This window comes from Typopeltis vanoorti, chromosome 4 (genome assembly GCF_054136105.1).
Source record: "Typopeltis vanoorti isolate ZY-2024b chromosome 4, IOZ_Tvanoo_1.0, whole genome shotgun sequence".
Classification (NCBI taxonomy): Eukaryota; Metazoa; Arthropoda; class Arachnida; order Uropygi; family Thelyphonidae; genus Typopeltis; species Typopeltis vanoorti.
In genome coordinates, this window is record NC_143552.1 from 155,944,118 (window position 1) to 155,962,361 (window position 18,244).

The 18,244-nt window shown below is 35.4% G+C and overlaps 1 protein-coding gene across 5 annotated transcripts in view; it reads right to left on the reverse strand.

Moving 5' to 3' along the window:
* LOC150107782 (eukaryotic translation initiation factor 4 gamma 3-like) overlaps window positions 1-18,244 on the reverse strand; it is a 949,069-nt gene that overhangs the window by 169,875 nt on the left and 760,950 nt on the right. For all 5 annotated transcript variants that reach the window (XM_090392049.1, XM_090392050.1, XM_090392046.1 and 2 more), the window contains exons 20-21: window positions 15,132-15,279; window positions 7,711-7,808 (exon numbers count right to left, since the gene is read on the reverse strand). In XM_090392049.1, the coding sequence (XP_090248175.1) occupies window positions 7,711-7,808; window positions 15,132-15,279 (246 nt within the window). The remainder of the gene's footprint in view (window positions 1-7,710; window positions 7,809-15,131; window positions 15,280-18,244) is intronic.

Consider the following 18,244-nt stretch of genomic DNA (forward strand, 5'->3'; position numbering starts at 1 on the left):
CAAATTCCTGACATGTACCCTCAAGGGGTTTACAGGATATGATAGTACTATATGAAAAATTTACATCATTACTAACTTCCTATCTACAATTTTCCTCCAAATCAGTCTGTTACTTGTCAAGACTCCAACATTATTAGATCTTATATTTCTATCTTCTAAGGCACTTTGTACCATATCAATCCACCTATATCTTGGTCTTCCTCTGGGTCCTTTTCCTGCCAACCTGGCAGAGAACACTTGTTTTGCTAATCTTTCCTCATCCATTCTGTTTAAGTGACCATACCACCTGAGATTAGCTCTGCTAATGCATTCCTGGATGCTGACAATGTGAAGTTGTTTCCTAATATCCTCGTTTTTAATATGATATTGCCATTGATGCCATCTGTTCATGTCTCTAATCTTTCTCAGGACTCTCATATCTGCGGTCTCTAGTCTTTGGTCAAGTGTTTTACTTCTGACCCAGCTCTCAGATCCATAAGTTAAAACTGGTTTGAACACTGTCTTGTATACAGCTAATTTAGTGTTCAGACTAATTTCTCTCTTATTTCTATGAATTTATTCAGTTAACTGCCCACCATACCAGCTTTGTTGATTCTGTTGTCTACTTCCATATTTAATTTACCATCATCAGTAAAAAATTGTGTCCTAAATAGCTGAAATGTTTTACTTGTTCCACAGGTTCCCCGTTCACAACACAGTTGACATTTTCAACAATTCTACCTATTTTCATTGTCGTTGTCTTTTTAATGCTGACCTTCATACCATATCTATTACAACAGTTATTCAAGTCAGGGAATCTTGAAAACTTGCAGCAGATTTATTTAGAAGTATAACATCGTCCGCATAAAGCAAAGAACTGACATTAACATCTCCAATTCTGATATCATGCTTAATACCACCTTCCTTCATAATGTAATCCATATAGATAATGAATAACAGAGGGGATAATGTACATTTCCTACTCTGCTATTTAGATCCCCAACAAGGACCAACTTTTCCTTTTTCATTGTGTCAGTTGCTTTTTCTAAAGCATCAAAAAATTCCTCCACTTCTACCTTAGTAGAACCTTCTGTGGGACCATAGGCACAAATAAGTCTCATTGTCCAATTCCCAATTCTAATATTTGCCCACATCACTCTACTTGAGACTGCCTGCCATTCAAGAAGATTAGCCTCATATTGTGTTGAATACTATGGCTATTCCTTCTTTTCCTTGATTGTCATTTCCTGAATATAACATTTTGTATTTATTGCTCAAAAAGATCTCACCAGTTTTTGTCTTTTTTGTTTCAGTCACCCTTATTATGTCGATCTGGTACTTATCTAATTCCTCAGCTAGCTCCATTTCTTTGCCATTCAGGCTTCTTATGTTGATGGTACCGATCTTTAACTCTGGTGATGTTGTGTTGGGGTGTGCTTTCAGATTTGTTCCAGTAGCTGACTTTTTGCTGTTCACCCTGGTTCCCTGGCGAAAATAATGGGGCCTTGTTTAACCGGGCGACCCCAGCTGGCATGCAATTTTGTCATGTTGTACCATCATTTTCTATATTGGTTTAAGCCAATAAGAATACAATTTGGTCGGCTAAATCCCAAATTGCCAGCCCATCCTCGTTCTTTCAGTATCCATGTAGATACCCAACAGGGTGCACCACGAGAAGGTGAGTATTGGACATTAGGTCAGAAGCCCTGTTCGGTTCTCTGCATTCCTTTAAAGGCTATGTGGAGGTCTCCTCTCAGTTATACAGCTTTGGCCCTTAAGCACCCCTATATTAAAGTTTAATTTAATTTATATTTCTAGTATATGCTGTCAATTCCTTAAGTATTTAATAATCATGTTAAACCAGTGTATAAGCCTTTTCTACAAGACAGACAGGTTAATAAGCTTCGACATTGTCTCTCTCTTCACTAATATCTCTCACAAAGAGACAATAGAATTGTTAACCCAAAAATTTCCATCCGATATTGTGTTATTTGCAATCACATGAGGTTACTTCACATGGAAAGATAAAATAAAATATATAAACAGGTGGAAGGAACAGCAATAGCTCACAACCTCTTACTATGGAAAAAGGGAAGGTCTGTAAACAAACGCATCTCTGAACATCAAGACCACATCTGCCTTATCAAACCTCCCAAATCTGTCCTTGCACAAGATGGAGTTGAAAATGCTAACCACAGGATCCAATGGCAAAACACCAAGCTACTACATAGATCCATATATAAACATGAACGTTTGTACAAAGAAAGTGCTGAAGCCTTACTTCACAGACCCAATCTTAACTGAAATGACTGTCTCACTATTCCAAAAGTCTGGGAAATTGTTATCCTCAATTGTATAAAATAACTTTATCACTTATATTTTAATTTAATTACAGCCCAATAGTTTTAATCCTTAAACACACTACTGTATACACAGAGGAATCCCACTAATGTTTTTTGAATATAATTCCTATTGTTGTTTAATAACCGTACTGATGATGTCTTATGATACTCAAGACGATATATTTACATATCAAAAAGCTAATTACTGTGGCATACATGTGAATTTTTAGTTAATATTCTTCTACTTACACTCAATGCGAGGGTGCAGCACGATGTCCTTTCAGTCCTCTCTGTCAGCAGCTCTTCTTTTGTTTCAGCATAGTCATATGATCTTATATCATCAAACCACGTTCTTTTTTTTACCTCTTGATCCTCTTCCCATAATCTTTCTATAAAGCTGTTAGTGTCCTCTGTTCTGCTGATCCCCTGAATACATGTCCTGTCAGTATCATCTTTCACTGAATCATTTCCTGCAATAAAGATTTGTGTTTTCATTCTCTGTATTTCCCTCTGCATTTGTCACGTGCTTTGTCCATGAGATTTTTAGTTCTCTTCTGTAGCACCACATTTCAAGGGCCACTATTTGTTGTCTTACTCTCTTGAATACCCAGGTCTCACTCCCATATGTGAAAACTAGCCAAACTAACGTCCTTATCATTCTTTTCTTTGTCTCTATATCCATAGAACTTCTGAGAAGATCTTTATTTTTCCAGAAGGCACCTTTAACAATGGTGGTTCTTATTTTCATTTCTTTATCTTGTTTTCCATCTGCAGTTAAGTAGGTACCTAAATATTTGTATTCTGTTGTATGTACAATTTTTATATTGTTTATGAATATTTCTGGTTCGGATCTATTTTCTTTTTTGAGATGTTTTGAATCAATGTTACTTACCTGATTCCATCTTTTGCGGTTTCTTATTTTGTTGCTTAATTTTCTTATTTTCCCTATATTTTTTTAAATCGCTCAACTTTCTGTAATTCCTGCATAGTCTCTCTAACAATCTGCTTTAACTTCGCTATCTTGCAGGTTAATTCAGTTTTAATAACCTCCTGAATATCCTGTTTAGTGGGAAAGCCTTCTTATTAGACTTCACCACTCTTCTTAGCACTACTTTTCTTGTGCATCTTTGGTACATTTTAAATTATATTTAATATAACAATAACTTTATAAAAATATGATATGAAACCCTAAAAACATGAAAATATATACTAATATACATAAAACACTAATTTTCTAAGCAAATCCACAATTTTACAAGAGCGCTAAATCCACTGACCAATCACAATATATCCTCAAACTGCATGATATAAAAGCCAATGATTATAAAGAGGGATAATAACCTCTGTTATATCTTTTCTTTCTCTTAAGTGTATACTTATTTAAAAGGTAAGTAACATCTTACCTTTTATTATCTTAATTACTATCTTGTTATACACTTGTTATGATATTATCTCTCATCCCTTTACTTAGTATTGTATCTTAGCTAAAACCTATTCCTTCAGTGGTCTAGCATTCCAATAGATCACGTGTTCAAATCCTACAAACAAAGAGAATGCCTTAGGCTAGGGCCAATTTTCCTTGGTTGCAATTCTGGAGTTAACTCCTTCTCAGAAGTAAGAAAAATTTATTTTTTGAAGCTGCGCCATCTTAATTCCTATACAAGAGAAATCTCCTTGTCAGAGAGTTAACACAGACTGTCACACGATCTTGGAATCTAGTAATCAACAAGCCCTTAAATTACTTTCTTCAATTAGCAGTCGTAACCAGTTCCCCATGCGCTTGAATTTTTTATACAGGTTCTAATTTAAGCAAGCGGTGTAATGATTTGAGAAATCAGGCAATTTACTTAGGTAAAGAAAACAAGAATGTTTATTCATTCTAAGGTATTGTACATAGATGAAAGTTATTCTAAACATAAAAACTGTGCTCCTGCAGGTAACACCAATCTATCAGACAAGATCTAATTACAATTAAAGCATTACACTAAAAGACATCAGCAAATCAAACTGTCCTATTCTCGTTCACTTATCACAGCTATGCAAGTGAATAACTACTCAATATCCAAAGATTAGATTATAACACACCAAAAATGATTCAAGGACAATATCTGTTACAATATACTTCTAGAATTACAACAATTTGCCACAGGTTAAAGTACTAGAGTCCTGTCATATATTAGCAAGTCCTATCACTTATTACATTAGCATATTAACTCTTCCTAGCTCTGTTCACAGTTCAATGGACAAATAAAAGATTTAACGGCACCGACCAAGTGGACTAAGCAGGAATTTCCTCTCAATCAATCTTTGCTGACTCCTCTTGCTTAGTTTCCTCGATCTGCTACCTGTTGTCCTCCGATTTTGCCAACCAGTGATTATGTTCACGAATCACTCCTGTGCCGATGATTGCGATACTACTCTGACGGATGGATGCACGTGGTTCTGCATAAAGCTGCGGTCTTCACTGGCTGTTTAGTTGTGCTGCTGCTATGCCTGGACTGGACCACTACCTGACTGTGTGGCCGTCATTGACCACTGTTCTTCCCATCTGCATGAACGACTTCTACTGGAACCTGAAATCAAGCGGAGAGAGGCACACACCAAGAAAAAAGCGGCGAGCTCGCGCCGCCAAATCTTTTATATCCTTCGCGGCTGCTCTCCCTACTATGTCACATTTTGCTGACAGTACCTAAGCCTTTTGCACTCTGTGCTATCTCCTCTCCGATATGTCTCCCATGTGGGTGTCTTGCACACGCCTTGGACTTTGCTTCGCGACTGCCTAGGGTTATGTTTATAAGCCGATTAAGCTAATGTGAACTTTGTTCTAACTTTCTTGTTCCAATACAACCTTTACAAAGACTTTTATGATTCTTGTCTGTTATTTACAGGACAGTTTACAATATAACACGTAAAAATTTCATTAAGAAAGTATTATTACATTATATACAAAATCACTTACACCTATGTACAAGCATTTCTTTTGGGGAATTTTGCATCTTAGTTAAATCCCGAATGAAATGCCTAATAATAAATTAAAGCTTTCATTCCGGATTTAACAACCTCCCTGTGTACTTGTCATCAACCTATCCAAGTAATCCTTTAAGCTATTTTGCCAATTTTTGCAATATGTCATCTGAACTTCAACTTGTGCATCATTACCCCCAAACTTCTAGCTTCACCAATTTCCTAGAATCCAGTACCATCAATATCATACATGGTATGTAATCTTTTCATCCAAAGTGCCTAACCTTGCATTGCATTAAATCGACAACCATATCCCTTCACCTACAATGCCAATTTATTTAAATCATTCTGCAAGGTAACATCACCCCTTTACCAACTACTGCTCTCCACAGTTTTGCATCATTAGCAAACAAATCAATATCACCGATCCCCTTAAATCATTCCCTACATCATTAATATACAAATTAAAGAGCAGCAGCCCTAGTACTGAGCCCTGAGGAACTCCACTGGTCAAGTAATTCTCTTAGATCCCACTCCACCATATACTACTCTCTGCTGCCTATCTGCTTGCACTCCATCCATACTACCCGCTTCACAGATGAACTTTTATTTTCTTATTGGAAAGCATCTGTTCTGTAGTTTTAGTTTTCTGACAACTGATTATTTTGGCTATTTCATACCGTAAGCCTTTCTTCCACATGGTGTCATAAGATGATGTTAGGTCTATGAAGGCAGCACCTATTTTTTTAATCCCTTTAGCTATCCAGCTACTATGTGGGTTGTGAGAGCGTGAACCTGGTGTTGCAGCAGCTTCTGTCGGGTCTGAACCCAGCCCATTTCATTGGGCTGGGTTCAGACCCGACAGAAGCTGCTGAAAGAAGGTAAGATGGCTTTTATTTTTAGAGAAATCCTACAGAGGAACCACTCTCCTTCCAAAAAGTTTGTAAGGAGTGCAGAGCTACTGCCCTATAGCATTGCTCTGCACTCCTGCACAGTTGACTTGCTGGGTTTTGGAAGTCATTTTTAATCTATTATTGAGGAGAAAGAATTAGACAGCCAGGATTTTGTTCTTAGGCCAAGGTCAGTAAGAAATTTTGGAAGGATACCATCAGTGCCAGAAGCTTTACCGGTTTTAGTTAAGTTGAGGACTGTATCAGATTCATCTAAAATTACTGTACTGGAGCTTGCTGTAGATGTATGAGATGATAAGAAAACCTTTTGTAAAGATGACGGATCTCTTTTTTGGTATCTGTGGGAATTTTAGGCTTAAAGTGGTAGCATCAACAATGGACAACAAAATACACCTGTTACAAAGATTTTCACAAACATGCATGCTGTATTAAGATTCAAATTCATAGCAAGGTGATCGCACATGTTCATACTACTCAATCACTCAAGCTGATATGACCAATCTAACCCATGTTCATACTACTCAATCACTCAAGCTGATATGACCAATCTAACCAGACATACTGAAAATTAATATACTCAATGCTCGCTCAAAAACGTTGCTTTTTTTTTTTTTTAAATATCCAATCCACAGTCCACATGGTTAGCCTAGTGGTTGTGCATTTCGCAACCGTATGCCTGGGGAAGGAGTGCCCTAGGCTCAATTCCCGTCATAGACGTGAGGAGCTGAAGGACATTCCTCAGCCATAGCCAAGTTAGCCAGTCTTGGGCATGGACAGTAAGGTTTTTTCGCAGTTTATCCTGGGGTTTTTCATCCTGCAAATCAGGCAAACCAGCCTTGAGAACTCAACACTACAGACATAGGATACACCAGGGAGTAGGGCTGACCACCTTATCCTCTGAACGGTTTGCGGTCCAATGATTAATAAACCCTCGAGAATGTAAGGTAAAAGAGGGCAAAAGGAAGATTAGATGAGATGATGATGATCCGATCCACAAATGAAAGGTAGCAAATCCTATTAATATTTGTTTGTGTCACATATGGGCAAACTGCTCATAAAAAAATGATGTGGTAGTGGAATGATACAGTATTTCTACAAACCAAATTTTTAATTAAATATTGTCTTCATTGCATGCCTTTAATAGCCATTTTCAAAATTGTTTTGCTGATTTAGTTCTGTGAAACGATTTTGAATAAGTTTGTCTGTATGTAAGCATATTTTACAAGGAAACATTTTTCGGTATGCTGTTGAATTTTCTATAAATATGTATGACTTTCTAATAATCATCAAAGTTAATTTTTATTAGGGACACTGAAATAATGGAAATTTATGCAAATTATTTTTCTCTTAATCATGAACTGTTAGGCTAGTTCAGTCATTCATTAATAGATAATTTGACTAAAAAAGAGGAGAAAAAATACTTTTAAAAGTATCAAAACTTTGCACAATTTCTACCAAAATTTTCAAAATAATTGTAAAAAAAAAAAAAAAAAAAAAAATTTAAATAAAAATACCTTTGTTAACTTTAGCTTTAAGGGATCTACAAAATTTCCTTTCCCTTTTCCAGACATGTTCCAGCCATCATCTGAAGGAAATGGTGTAAAACTCCTACCTAAACAGATAAAGATTACATTTTACAGAAGTACGGGCTTGGAAAGCTTAGTTGCAATTTAAATAGTTGGATTCAATGCAGCAGTGTATGTTTTTGGCAGAATAAGGTTTCTCAGCTATTGGAGAGGTATCTGCTTTATTCATAAATTATTTCTGAGGGGAAAAAAAAATTCAATCCAGTAATGCTCATTTATTTTTAATATCTGACATTTTAATAGAGACTTCAAGAATTCTCTGAGACTATACAAGAGGCATGCACAAATATAAAGTCTGAAACAACAACAACAACAACAAAAAAATGAACCTTCAGTTAAAAGATACCTTTTATAACAGTTCTTTATACTGTAGATGGGAGTTTCGAACCCAGGTTTTCAAACTGATGAGTAAATTTCACATACTTGCCCTTCTACAGTGCTGAGGTGCCATACCAGTAACCTTATTAACATTGATCAAACTCCTGAGCATTTCAGTATCCTTAAAAAATTCTATTTGTGAAATAATTCAGCACCTGGATATTTTTTTGACAGCATTTTGTGATATAACTAACTTTTTCATGTGTTTTACATTATGTTGGATTCAATGCAGCAGTTTACAATGTTCTGCATATTAGCAGGCAATCTATTTAGTCAAATTAAGTAATCCCTCCCATTTTTGTTCCTTACACATACATGTTATTCTATAAACTTAGAAATGACAGATGATCTTGACTGGCCTCTTACTTTACCTAGATAAACTGCCTCCATGTTGAAGAAAGCTAGAAGATTCCTGTTTATTGTGGATGTCTCTTGATTGTACCCATTTTTGTCAGGAACATTCTTATGATTTCTGATGAAATGTGGTTGCGAGAATACATGTTATTTATTTATTTGAATTATCACAGAATGTTTCTGTGATTCACTAAATTACTATTTATTTATTTATTATTCAAATTAAGGGGATATTAAATGCCACATTGTTTTAAAACCGAATAAGAAACTCAAAGATTGGAATCAGAGAGTTTCATGCCGAATATAGTAAACTATAAGGTATCGGCGAATTACTAGCGTGAGCTAATGCAAGTAGTCCTAGTACGTAGTACAATCTCAGGCAACTCGTTGCAAAGGTGGGGGAAGTTCAGATCGCTATTCTTGGGTATTTTTCATAATTTAAAAATACATTTCCTAGGAAATGTATGCTGTTATTACATTATGGTGAGAGGTTTATGGAAAATACCTAAGAATTTCAGATAATTATAAAAATACCTAAGAAGTTCAGATTGCTATTCTTAGGTATCTTCCATAATGTAAAAACACATTTCCTAGGAAATGTATGCTGTTATTACATTATGGTGAGAGGTTTATGGAAAATACCTAAGAATAGCGATCTGAACTTCCCCACCTTTGCAACGAGTTGCCCGAGATTGTATTACGTACTAGGACTACTTGCATTAGCTCACTTTAGTAATTCGCCGATACTTTATAGTTTACTATATTCGGCATGAAACTCTCTGATTCCAATCTTTGAGTTTCTTATTCAGTTTTAAAACAATGTGGGATTTAATATCCCCTTAATTTAAATAATGTTTATATCGCCGAAATGAAGCCTATTGGCTCTTTATATTTAAATAACTAATTATTTATGTATTTTTCAAAAGCAAACAATCGATAAGTAAATCATAATTGATAACGATGAAAGCTAATGAAACCTATTGAACATAGCAATGAAAATTATTAAAAGAAATGACATAAACACACACTGTTTTTTTTATTATTTTGAAATTGTTGGCAAAAAATGATTGCACTTACTGCACTATTGAAAAAACATTCCACCCTATAATCTGAATGTCAGGGTTGTTAGCTGGTAAACAATTTTTAATGACAACTATCACATTACAACTTGACTTATTGGAGACTCAAATTCAACTTGTCATAGGAGATAAAGCAGAAACCAAAAATATTTGAATTATTCATGCTTGTAACAAGTTTTTTCAGTGAATTTCTGAGTAATAGATCTTAATTAATGATCATAACAGCCTAAAAAAAAAATAATAAACATATTATATGCAATTCACTGAGAGAGAATACAAACAGTGTGTGTGTGTTTAACTCAAGGACAGAATTGTTATTACATGACACCACCAAGAAGTCCAATGATTCAATCACAGTAGGATGCATCACAACTCATTGCTTATATAGTATTGTTAGATACATGTATTCACAAGAATAAAGAACAATTTTTGTGAATTGCTCTTTATTAATACAGAACTTGTGAATAAAGAACCAATCGTATGTCATCTACAGTTAATCTGAAAGTGGATACTAACCACAGTATCCTCTGATTCAATACTCGTTTTTTACATTAACACTGATTTAATTAGTTTGAGCAGTTATTTAAAGAGAGTGCTTCTACACTGTTCAAACTTAAAATAGGAGTGAATGTCTATCCATTGCCGAGATTTATTAATATTATCACCGCTAGATCTTCATGAGTCAAGAGACTGATTGCGGAAGGTCCCAGATCATACCTTGACTTCCACTGTCCTTGCACTCACCACACTCTCAGGCAATACATTCCAATCACCGATGTACAATGAATAAAAACATCCTTACTTCTACATGGCAGTGTTCTCCACATCATTCCCATAATCCTTGTCCTCACAATTTTCGCAAAACGTCCACGAAGTTTCAAGTTTCTATCCACTATCAACCCCAGATCTTTTATCTCCCCCCATCTTAAAAAATTTGCTTCCCAAATTTTAAAACCTTGCACATTGCCACATTAAACTGCCCCCCCCCCCCACTTATAGATCTATGCTTGGTGTCTTGCCAAGAATAGTCGATTCATGCTGAAGGGAAGAAAGAAATGAAGGACGCATGAATTGGTTGCCAACACGCGAAATCACATGCTTTATAGGTAAAATTCTCCAACTGACTGTTATACAAGCAACATAGTTAACTACAATGATCATAAAAGAGAAGTTAATTTTCCGACATGTAATAATAAACAACTCATCCCACAATACAAACTGATTACCCTATTATCGGAATGGATTCTCCTCCTGTTGACATGAGCAGAAGTGTCGAAGGGTCTCGAATCTGTGGGAGTGCTATAGACAGTCTATTTAGGTCCTCTTGCAAAGCTACAACATTCACTCTACTTCTCATAACTTTCCCCAATTTTGCATCATCCACAAACAACTGTACATTACCATTTAAGCCCTTTCCGATGTCATTTACATACAAATTAAACAACAATAGCCCCAAAACAGACCCCCCTGGTGCATGCCACTAATGACTTTTTTATTCTGGAACCCCCCCCCCCCCCATACACAATCTGCCTATCAGACAATCTGCAATCTAATGCACATTAATCTACTATACAACCCCATCTGTTCCAATTTAAATACTAGTTTGTCATGTTGCAATCTATTGAAAGCCTTTACGAAACTAAATATATTACTGCATATGCATCACCTTTGTCCATTATGTTTGTTATCTTGCTATAATAAGTAAGCAGACTGCTAAATACGATCTTCCTTTAGCAATAATCTGAGAAAGATCATCCTCATAAATGGCAAACAAGAGAGCACCCCCCCCCCAAATTTTTTTTTACATACAATAATTTAATAAAATAAATGTTCAGAAAAACTTGCCAATAAATGGACAGTCAACATATCTGAACCCCCCATTTCTCTTGCAGAATCTTCTCTACTTGCCAAAACATGCAATTTTGCTTTGTGCCTAAAAAAATTCTAAGTTGTGCTGATGATGTCTTATGATACATAACTCAAAATATTTACATAATAAAAAAAGTTATTTACTGTGGCATACATGTTATTCTATAGTTATGGATACTCCACAGGTTTCACTATAAAAAAAAAAAGTTTTATTCCTTCATGGGGAATAGACAGCACAGTGACAGTGTGTGACTCGAAACTTTGCAGTTTCAAGTCACACAGAACCTGAACGCTACTCATTTCTACAAAAAAAAATCAAAAACTTGCATACTCATGTTAAGTTCACACACTAGAAACAGAATCATTATTGTCCAGCCAGGCTGGCCGAGTGGTTAGCGTGTCTGCTCTCCAGTCAAGAAGCTGCGGGTTCGAATCCTGCCGTGGGAATTGTTAAATCTGGAATGAAAGGCTTAATTTGTCCTTAAGCATTTCATTCGGGATTTAACTGGGATGCAAAGTTTCCCAAAAGAAATACCTGTAAATAGGTAAAAATTGAAGGTTTAAATATAGTAATAATGGTTCTTTTATGTATTTTACTATGTATTATTTTAAAAATGGTCCTGTGAATAACAGACAAGAAACAAGATATTGTAAAAGTAATATTGTAACAGGAAAGTCAGAGCAAAGTGCAGACTTGTATAATCGGATTAAGAGGTCCGAGGCAACCGCGAGATACCCACGTGGAGACGCAATGGAGAGGAGAAAGTACGGTGTGCAAAATGCTTGGGTGGTGTCTGCAATTGATGACATAGTAAGGAGAGAAGAAGCAGAGGAACATAAAACGCTTGGTGGCACAAGCTCTCTCTCGTGGTGTCAGAGTCAAGTAGAAGTCGCTCGGGTGAACGAAAGATGGTCAAGCATTGTCATCAATGCAACAAGACAACCAGCAAACACCGAAATTTCGTGCATAGATAGAAGGTTTGAGAATCGTAGTAGAAAGAGCCTATGGCATTATCCTGAATCTGTTTATAACTTTCACTTGCATCTTTCTAAGTGAAGATGCCAGAATGGTCAAAAAAAAAAAAAAAAAAAAAAAAAAAAAAAAAAAAAAAAAAAAAGAGTTCAATGTATCAGGGAGGAAAACATTTGAAGTTTCAGAAAGATTGATATTGATAAAAAAAAAGAGAAGTGACAGCAAAGCTTATCTTGATATCATTATTATTAAAATTCTTTTATTAAAAGTTCCACTCATTTCAAATCTTTAATCCAAATTTGCTATGTCAAGCCTAATATTGTCGGTGATGACAGGAGGCAAGTTACAAATACGAGGGTGATCTGAAAAGTTCTCGGCCTCGACCATAGATGGCAACACTATCAGCAAGATTTTTTTTTTTTTCTAAGTTGGTAAATCTGTCACAAGCATCCATGTGAAATTGCAAGTCATTCTATCAAGTAGTTTTTTTATACAGCTGTCTGAAACAAAGGTGTTGTCTGTATCCCTTGAAATGGATAAAATTGAGTATAGTATGGTTATAAAATTCCTTGGAAAAGAAGGTTTAACGCCAAAAGAAATTCATTCGAAGTTCATAAAAGTATCCCTTGTCTGTATCTGATGAAATGGATAAAAGTGAGTATAGTGTGGTTATAAAATTCCTTGGAAAAGAAGGTTTAACGCCAAAAGAAATTCATTCGAAGTTCATAAAAGTTTACGGGCACTCATCTCCTTCATTTTCCACAATTAAGAAATGGGTCGCCGAGTTTAAACGTGGCTGCACCAGCCTTGAAGATGAACCATGTGAAGGACGTCCAAAAAGTGTAACAACACTAGAAATCATTGATCAAGTGCAGGATATGGTATTGGTGTTGATGACCGGCAAGTCAAAATGTGTGAAATTCCTCAGACTATAGGCATTTCAAAAGAACACGTAGGATATATTTTGCATAAAGAATTGCAAATGAAAAAGCTTTGCGCAAGATGGGTGCAGCACTTGCTCATAGCAGATCAAAAACGCACTCGCATGAAAATCTCTGAACAGTGCTTGGAGCATTCTAACAAGAATAAAACTGATTTTGTGCATCAATTTATTGCTATGGATGAAACTTGGATTCACCATTACACACCAGAATCCAAACAGCAGTCAAAACAGTGGACAAAAGCCAGTTGTTCAGCACCAAAGAAGAGAAAGTCAGTTCCATCAGTAGGAAAGGTCATGGCATCAGTGTTTTGGGATATTAAAGGCATTTTGTTTATTATCTTGAAAAGGGTAAAACAATAACTGGGGAATATTATTCCGATCTTTTAACCAGACTAGAAGAAAAAATTTGTGAGAAAAGACCTGGTTTGCAGAAGAAAAACATCATCATTCATCAGGACAATGCACCTGCCACAAAGGTGTTTTGGCAATGGGAAAATTAAGGGATCTGCACTATGAATTGTTGGAACATCCACCCTATTCCCTAGATTTGGCTCCCTCCAACTTCTATCTCTTCCCAAAATTAAAATTCTTCCCCGCTAGTCAGCATTTTTCTCTGAATCAAGGTGATTGCATCTGTAGAGAGGTATTTTGTAGAGACAGGATAATAGTGCTGGAGCATCACTGGAATAAATGTATTAGTCTTAAGGGAGATTATGTTGAAAAATAAAAATAATTTTGAAATTATAAATTAGTTATTTCATTGTTAGGTCAAGAACTTATCAGACCACCCTCGTACCATGTTCTATATGCAGAACAAAGTCTAAAGATGCAACTAGACTTGGGGCTTATGCAAAATTGTGCCCAAGCCTAAGGATTCTAACAGCTGTTAATCAAGCCTTTGAGACAAAAGTTTTATGACAACCTGAAACACCCGACTCTGAAGCTGAGAAAAAAGATCCATGCAGATTGTATATTTTTTAACGTTTCTCCTTTATTTTTAGAAATCCTTTAAGGGCTGGTCTTCCTGAAATATTAGAGAGGATTTAGAAAAATCCATATAACCTATAGATGAAACAAGCGATTTTTGACTGATGTACCATAGACATAATTTTGTTTTGACTAATACTGCCTGCACAAATGCTGTGATTTAAACCAAAAGAATTTCACAACTTTTAACAGATATCTAAAACAGCTAATTTTAATAAATTTAAGTAAATAAAAATCATTTGAATGATATCAAATGGGAAGCACATGGTTTTGTGTAAAATAACAAATTTTATTAAATCTCATTTAGTCAGAAAAAGTTAGAGCGATATGTGAGATCCCTGAAAATGGTCACATTAACATAAGCTGGAATGCATGAACAAATTTTTGTAAGAATTTCAAATGCCAAATTTCTATAAAATTGGAATACTATGTATGTAGATAGACAAAAAAGTATAGGTGAAGAATCCTCCACCCTTTTACTTTTTTAACACCCACAAATATGGAACAAAATCAGCAACCATACTTATTACCTCTCTGGTGATAAATCACAGAATTAAGTTACATCACCCAAAGGCTCATTATTATATTATACAATGTACTTCAAATTAATCTGAGAAATGCTAAGATAGGAGTTTTGAAGTCTAGTTAAAGAAATCAAATTTTTCCATCTTTTCCATTGATTTACTATAAAGACTGTCTTAACAATATTCAAAGCAAACTAATGAAACGCGCGCGCGCACACACACATATATATATAAACATTTACTTTTCCTACGATCACGATCATCATTTTTTTTCTGATAAGTGGACTGTTGTAATAAGTGGTGTTCATCTTGAGCCTCTTTCTGAGCTTCTTTGTGAATCTGATCAATGGTCTTTGGATTATTTTCATCTCGCCTTGGAGTCCAGAAATTCTATTAAGAAATAAAAAAGTATAATCTCAGAAACCCAAATTCTTGAGTTAATCTGAAGAAGCATTTTTTTAAAATTTTATTTTAGTTATTAAACTTAATTCTACAAAATTACAGATAAAAGACATTTCCATTGTAAATCTGTACTGAAATATATGTTATACATAATTTTTAGTGTTACAGAATATGAAGGCAAGAGATGTCACATTTTCTTTCTCCCAAACTGCATGGCAACTCCATGAAACAGAATGCTTTGTAGATGACAGAGAATGATTCTTAGAAAAGAAATTTTAACAGTGATACATGGATGATAATATGAGCATTGTCAAGTAAACCAAAAATAGTATGATCATCCTTTCTTTTAGGGTTACACGGTGATCAGCATTCATTTTAAAAATTTTATGGAATTTACAACCGTGTTAAAAAACTTTTTTTTATTATCCCGACGTTTCGATCTACACATCAAGATCCCGTTCTTGTTGAGAGGCTTATACGCTGATTAGACATAATAACTAATATTTAAGGAATTGACAGCGTATACTGGAAATATAGATTAAATAAACTTTAATATACACTTTCCGATATTTCGGCGAACGTTACGTTGCCATCTTCTTGGGAACTTACTAAAAAGACACGTGCACACAAGTACTAATACAACAAATGAGACTGAGGCTAGGACGCTAGCGTTTTCCTAAAGTCCTGATGGTGCCCCCTGGCGGGCTATATTGGTAGTTCTTGGCCTTTGGGCTGAAGTTCTTCTGATAAAAGTTTCCCAAATTTGGGGCAGTTTCATGCATCCAAATTTGTTGAGGTTTGGCATGTTCCTAAGGGCCGAGGCTGATTCCATGAATAGTCTTTCATACTTGAACTTGCTGCGGTGTATTACTGTGGCTTTCTTCCATCTTATTCTGTGGCGAGTATCCAGAGCGTGGTCTGCAAGCCCAGAGTGGCTGTACTGGTGAAATCGGATGTAATCCTTGTGTTCTGAGATTCTGATATTTGCTGTCCTGCCTGTTTGGCCAAAGTAGGACAGTTTACAGCTGCAAGGGACCTGGTATACACCAGGTAGGTCTAGGGGAAGTGGTTGGTCTTTGGTGGAGCGGATAAGGGATGCCAGTTTTCTATGTGGTCTGTAACAAGTGGTCAAGTCATGTTTTTTTAAGATTTTATTGATTTTTTCTGAGGTGCCTCTGATGTAGGGAATAGTGATGGATTTAGAGTAATCTTTTTTGTGAAGGGAAGGGGGTGGTGGGTTGTGGATAACTGGGTTAAGTATTTTTTGGATTTTTTGGAGGGGGTAGCCGTTGGCTGAGAAAGTGTCACGGATGTGATTTAGTTCAGTGGTTAGGGCTTGATTATTAGAACAGATTATTTTTGCCCTGTTGAATAATGTTTTAATAACTCCATATTGTTGTGAGAGGGGGTGGTGGGATTGTTGGTGAATGTATCTGCCTGTATGGGTGGGTTTTCTATAAACTGAGCATATAAAATTAAAAAGAAAACTACTGGTTGCCAGACCCAGGGTGTTATGTACACATTTGAAGTGAGAAAACCCACCCATACAGGCAGATATTCATGGAATCAGCCTCGGCCCTTAGGAACATGCCAAACCTCAACAAATTTGGATGCATGAAACTGCCCCAAATTTGGGAAACTTTTATCAAAAGAACTTCAGCCCAAAGGCCAAGAACTACCAATATAGCCCGCCAGGGGGCACCATCAGGACTTTAGGAAAACGCTAGCGTCCTAGCCTCAGTCTCATTTGTTGTATTAGTACTTGTGTGCACGTGTCTTTTTAGTAAGTTCCCAAGAAGATGGCAACGTAACGTTCGCCGAAATATCGGAAAGTGTATATTAAAGTTTATTTAATCTATATTTCCAGTATACGCTGTCAATTCCCTAAATATTAGTTATTATTACAAGATCCCGTATACTCCAGGGTGATACTCACCCTGGAGTATACCAGATTTATTGTTACCTGCAACATACCATATATAGGAGAAACAGGACGCACTATTCCTATTTCACAAAAAGAACATAAACGACACATTAAACATAATAATTATGGCGAAGCTGGCCTTTCTGATCATGCCCTGAATACCTTATACAGAAATGACTGGAAAACCACCAGCTGTCTACATCACACTAGAACATGGTATGAACAGAAATTCAAGGAAGCCTGGGAGATTATTAGCAACCATCCCAATCTGAACAACAATGATGGTCTAAAAATCCCAAACATATGGAAGGAATATATTCGACCATCCTCACCAAGAACAACTATAAACAGGACTGTAGAAAATCCAGTATTGTAAATCAAAAATAAGAATTGTAATACTAAAAATAGAACACCAATTGCTTCTGAAAGAAAACCATCTAAAAAAAATTTAAAAAAATGTTTATTCCTGTCATTGTAAAATAGAATTTAGCTTGATGTAAAAATTTATTTTATTTTATTTTTTTAAATTTTATTATTTTTTTTCACCAGAGGTCATGCCAGTAGAATAATATGTGATCAAATCATTGTTTCTCTAGCTTACAGTTAATGATGTAACTCAGCTTGTCCTGTATGTTTATGTATGCTCCAGATGATGATCTTGATGTGAAAATCGAAACGTCGGGATAATAAAAAAAGTTTTTTTAACATGGTTGTAAATTCTATAAAATTTTTAAAATGAAAGTATGATCATCCAATAAAAGAATGTATACATTTAGCAAGTAATGAAAACTGAAATGTCTTTTTCAAAATTTTATCTTGGAGAAAATTACAACAATCAACTTTTGTAATCCATTTCAGAATTTTATTTAAAGAAAAATCATCTATTTTTTGCAAGACATAAACACATTATCTATATGTCCAAAATAACTTATGATTTACAAGCAAAATTTAATTTTCTCCGAATATTGGTAGATGATATTCACCATCCACAGTGAGATATCTTCTTACTTATTGAACGAATGCAACTAA